Source organism: Penaeus chinensis, chromosome 3 (genome assembly GCF_019202785.1).
Source record: "Penaeus chinensis breed Huanghai No. 1 chromosome 3, ASM1920278v2, whole genome shotgun sequence".
Classification (NCBI taxonomy): domain Eukaryota; kingdom Metazoa; phylum Arthropoda; class Malacostraca; order Decapoda; family Penaeidae; genus Penaeus; species Penaeus chinensis.
In genome coordinates this window covers 389,999-394,998 of record NC_061821.1, presented here as the reverse complement: position 1 = coordinate 394,998, position 5,000 = coordinate 389,999, and the positions used below count along the sequence as shown (strand labels likewise).

Genomic DNA, 5,000 nt, shown 5'->3' with positions numbered 1-5,000 from the left:
CTCACTCACCCACACATTCACTCACTCACTCACCCACACATTCACTCACTCACTCACACATTCACTCACTCACTCACCCACACATTCACTCACTCACTCACTCATTCACTCACTCACTTACACATTCATTCACTCACTCACACACATTCACTCACTCACACATTCACTTACTCTCACATTCATTCACTCACTCACTCACTCACCCATACACTCACTCACTCACTCACCCACCCATACACTCACTCACTCACTCACCCACCCATACACTCACTCACTCACTCGCCCATACACTCACTCACTCACTCGCCCATACACTCACTCACTCACTCACCCACACATTCACTCACTCACTCACCCACACATTCACTCACTCACTCACCCACACATTCACTCACTCACTCACCCACACATTCACTCACTCACTCACCCACACATTCACTCACTCACTCATCCACACATTCACTCACTCACTCACCCACACATTCACTCACTCACTCACCCACACATTCACTCACTCACTCACTCACCCACACATTCACTCACTCACTCACCCACACATTCACTCACTCACTCACCCACACATTCACTCACTCACCCACACATTCACTCACTCACTCACTCACCCACACATTCACTCACTCACTCACCCACACATTCACTCACTCACTCACCCACACATTCACTCACTCACTCACTCACTCACCCACACATTCACTCACTCACACTCACACATTCACTCACTCACACTCACTTATTCACTCACTCACCCACACATTCACTCACTCACTCACCCACACATTCACTCACTCACTCACCCACACATTCACTCACTCACTCACCCACACATTCACTCACTCACTCACCCACACATTCACTCACTCACTCACTCACTCACCCACTCACACATTCACTCACTCACTCACTCACACATTCATTCACTCACTCACACATTCGTTCACTCACTCACTCAATCACACATTCATTCACTCACTCACACATTCATTTACTCACTCACACATTCATTTACTCACTCACACATTCATTTACTCACTCACTCACACATTTACTCACTCACTCACACATTTACTCACTCACTCACACATTCACTCACTCACTCACTCACACATTAACTCACTCACTCACTCACATACTCACTCACTCACTCACTCACACATTCACTCACTCACTCACTCACACATTCACTCACTCACACACACACTCACACATTCACTCACTCACTCACACTCACACATTCACTCACTCACTCACACTCACACATTCAATCACTCACTCACACTCACACATTCAATCACTCACTCACACTCACACATTCACTCACTCACTCACTCACACTCACACATTCACTCACTCACTCACTCACACTCACACATTCACTCACTCACTCACTCACACTCACACATTCACTCACTCACTCACTCACACTCACACATTCACTCACTCACTCACACTCACACATTCACTCACTCACTCACACTCACACATTCACTCACTCACTCACACTCACACATTCACTCAATCACTCACACTCACACATTCACTCACTCACACTCACACATTCACTCACTCACTCACACTCACACATTCACTCACTCCCTCACACTCACACATTCACTCACTCACTCACACTCACACATTCACTCACTCACTCACACTTACACTCACACAATCACTCACACTCACACATTCACTCACTCACACTCACACATTCACTCACTCACTCACACTCACACATTCACTCACTCCCTCACACTCACACATTCACTCACTCACTCACACTCACACATTCACTCACTCACTCACACTTACACTCACACATTCACTCACTCACTCACACTCACATTCACTCACTCACTCACACTCACACATTCACTCACTCACACTCACACATTCACTCACTCACTCACACTCACACATTCACTCACTCACACTCACACATTCACTCACTCACACTCACACATTCACTCACTCACTCACACTCACACATTCACTCACTCACTCACACTCACACATTCACTCACTCACTCACACTCACACATTCACTCACTCACTCACACTCACACATTCACTCACTCACACTCACACATTCACACATGCACATGTATATATATACATATACATACACACATATATATATGTTTCATCTGTACACATATATATCTTCTGCTGTTGATCACTGTTGAAATGCCTGCACTGAAAGACTGATGCAAGAGTCACAGATTCTTACTGAGAGTTCAAGCAAGGCTTGTGTATTACACTAAACATTCTGACCAACTTACAGCAGAATGAAGCAATGCTCAAGATCTACATTAACAGAGCTTATTGTGGAGTGCATCCTTAACTATAGAGACTCTGAAGCGAGTCGCACGAAGGGGTTCGTAACTCCTGGGCTCTCTTGAACATCTGTGCGTCGCCAAAGGACCGGGCTCTCCATATCATGTTTTCCTCTGGAAGGGAATGGCAATGATATACTTCAGGGAAAATGATCCTTCATTAAAAGAAAAGAAAATAACAATAAAAAAACTAAACTCTCAGTATTAGGAAGTACATCAGAATGTGTCTCAAACTTCAAGATTGCTTCTTGAAGACTTTAAAGATAAATTTCCTTCTGAAATGCTAGGCTTCCCAAAGTTATATATTGAGCAAGAAAAAAAAATAAAAAAAAGAGAAAAAGGGGATTAAGTACCATATATAATTTCCTCAATGTAAAGGGAATTTATTTCTGAGAAAATAGAAATAGAGAAGTATAAAAATATATAAATAAAACAAAATAAGAAAAAATAAAACAAAAAAACAGACCACACAATCAACAGACTGAGACACAAATGTGTACAAATACACACACACACACACAAAGAAAAAAACAAAGATTGAGGCTACTCACTATAATTCTTCTCCTTAAAGCAAGCATTTCGTAAAGTGGATACATAGTCCTCCTCCACATGCTGCTCTAACCGCCTAATGCTTCCTTGGTAGTCAGTCGAAAAGTCAGGCTTCACATAGTACGAGACCCCAAGGTTTGAGGTACTACGCTGGACACTGTACTTGCTGTGGAGAGAGAGTGAGAGATTCATCTGAGAGGTCATTTGAGAGGTATGGCATGTGGGGTAGGGCAGTTTGGGGTGAGTGCCATGGGGAGCAGTCAATAGAAGGGAGGGACAAGAAGCAGGCAAAGAAGCAGACTGACGGGAAAAAAGAAAGAGAAAGACATACAGATATATCCTAAAATGATGGTACCAGAAATTTCTAGGTGTCACTCATTCCAGTGACTTTTGGCAACCATCTAGCCTTTTGACCAGGGAGTCCACACTATGTATAATGGAACTTCCTATTCAACTTGTGTTGGCAAGTTGTGATGCCTATAGCTATACCCATCATGAAGAGTTGGTTTTCATAACAGCTAAAGGTGTGCCCGGCGGTAAGAGAGAGAAAGAGAGAAAGAGAGAAAGAGAGAAAGAGAAAAAGAGAAAAAGAGAAAAAGAGAAAAAGAGAAAAAGAGAAAAAGAGAAAAAGAGAAAAAGAGAAAAAGAGAAAGAGAAAGAGAGAGAGAGAGAGAGAGAGAGAGAGAGAGAGAGAGAGAGAGAGAGAGAGAGAGAGAGAGAGAGAGAAAGAGAGAGAGAGAGAGAGAGAGAGAGAGAGAGAGAGAGAGAGAGAGAGAGAGAGAGAGAGAGAGAGAGAGAGAGAGAGAGAGAGAGAGAGAGAGGGAGAGAGAGAGGGAGAGAGAGAGGGAGGCAGGGAGGGAGGCAGAGAGGGAGGGAGGCAGAGAGGGAGGGAGGCAGAGAGGGAGGGAGGCAGAGAGGGAGGGAGGCAGAGAGGGAGGGAGGCAGAGAGGGAGGGAGGCAGAGAGGGAGGGATGCAGAGAGGGAGGGATGCAGAGAGGGAGGGAGGCAGAGAGGGAGGGAGGCAGAGAGGGAGGGAGGCAGAGAGGGAGGGAGGCAGAGAGGGAGGGAGGCAGAGAGGGAGGGAGGCAGAGAGGGAGGGAGGCAGAGAGGGAGGGAGGCAGAGAGGGAGAGAATGAGAGAGGGAGGGAGGGAGGGAGGGAGGGAGAGAGAGAAAGAGAGAGATAAGGAGAAGGCAGGAGGCTGGGAGCAGGAAGATAAGGAGGTACGAGCTCATTTGGATAGTATCAAGAAAGAAGACTAAATAGACAAATGCATAATGAAAGGAATGAACAAATAAATAGATGTTAGCAATTCCTATGCTGCATTAGCAATAATGGTGTTACTGCTGGTCTGTCAACCTAAGTTCACTTGCCACACAGCCTAAACCTTTTTGGGGGCTTTTATTTAATCAATCAATGAGCACTGTTGCAGAATATGTATAACTGCTTTTTTGTTTGATGTTAAATATCAGCTTGTTTCACTACAACTGCTGCAAAAGGAAATTAAAAAGGTACAGACGCTAAAGTGAAACACTCAAACAATATATACCTGATATTTTGAACTTGTCAAGAGTTCCTCTTCATACACAATAAAAGCAAAACTGGTTCATATTCTGGCAGTGTTTTATTTTATTTTTGTGTAAATGTTATTGCACTTGTCTGTCCAGAGAGAAGTCCTGTTTAATCTGTTCATATATACTTAATTTGCCATTAATCTTCTACATTCACATTCTTTCTTATTTCAAAATAGTAAAATTCCTTCTGTACTGGAAGAAGTAAGAAGAGGTACTGCCTATCTATTTACTACAGGCAGTCCAGCTATCATGGTATACCTTTTCATGAAGGATAATTTTTTCTTCCATCAACGACTAATGTTTCCCCCTATCCCTTTTATACTGCCTAATCAAGCTCTACATATCTTTCTATGTGGCAGTGAGTGTTTCTCTAAATTTCCATTCTGCAAAATCTGGAATAAATTACACCTTAGCCATGCTATATAAGTCTACAGAGGCACATGGAATTCTACTGTTTACTGGCTTTTTGGAAACTAATCATGAGAAGAGAATCCGATCCTACTTTGAGTTAGCTTAAGTACTGTCTA

General features: G+C 43.4%; 1 protein-coding gene across 2 annotated transcripts in view; it reads right to left on the bottom strand.

Moving 5' to 3' along the window:
- Window positions 1-5,000, bottom strand: part of LOC125039271 (dnaJ homolog subfamily B member 12-like) — a 14,659-nt gene that overhangs the window by 3,225 nt on the left and 6,434 nt on the right. The window contains exons 3-4 of one of the 2 annotated variants that reach the window (XR_007116112.1): window positions 2,903-3,066; window positions 2,298-2,465 (exon numbers count right to left, since the gene is read on the bottom strand). Coding sequence is in view for 1 of the 2 variants with exons in the window: in XM_047633111.1 (XP_047489067.1) it covers window positions 2,360-2,465; window positions 2,903-3,066 (270 nt within the window). In the remaining variant the exon portion in view is untranslated. The remainder of the gene's footprint in view (window positions 1-2,297; window positions 2,466-2,902; window positions 3,067-5,000) is intronic. The other variant, XM_047633111.1, reaches the window with a different exon arrangement.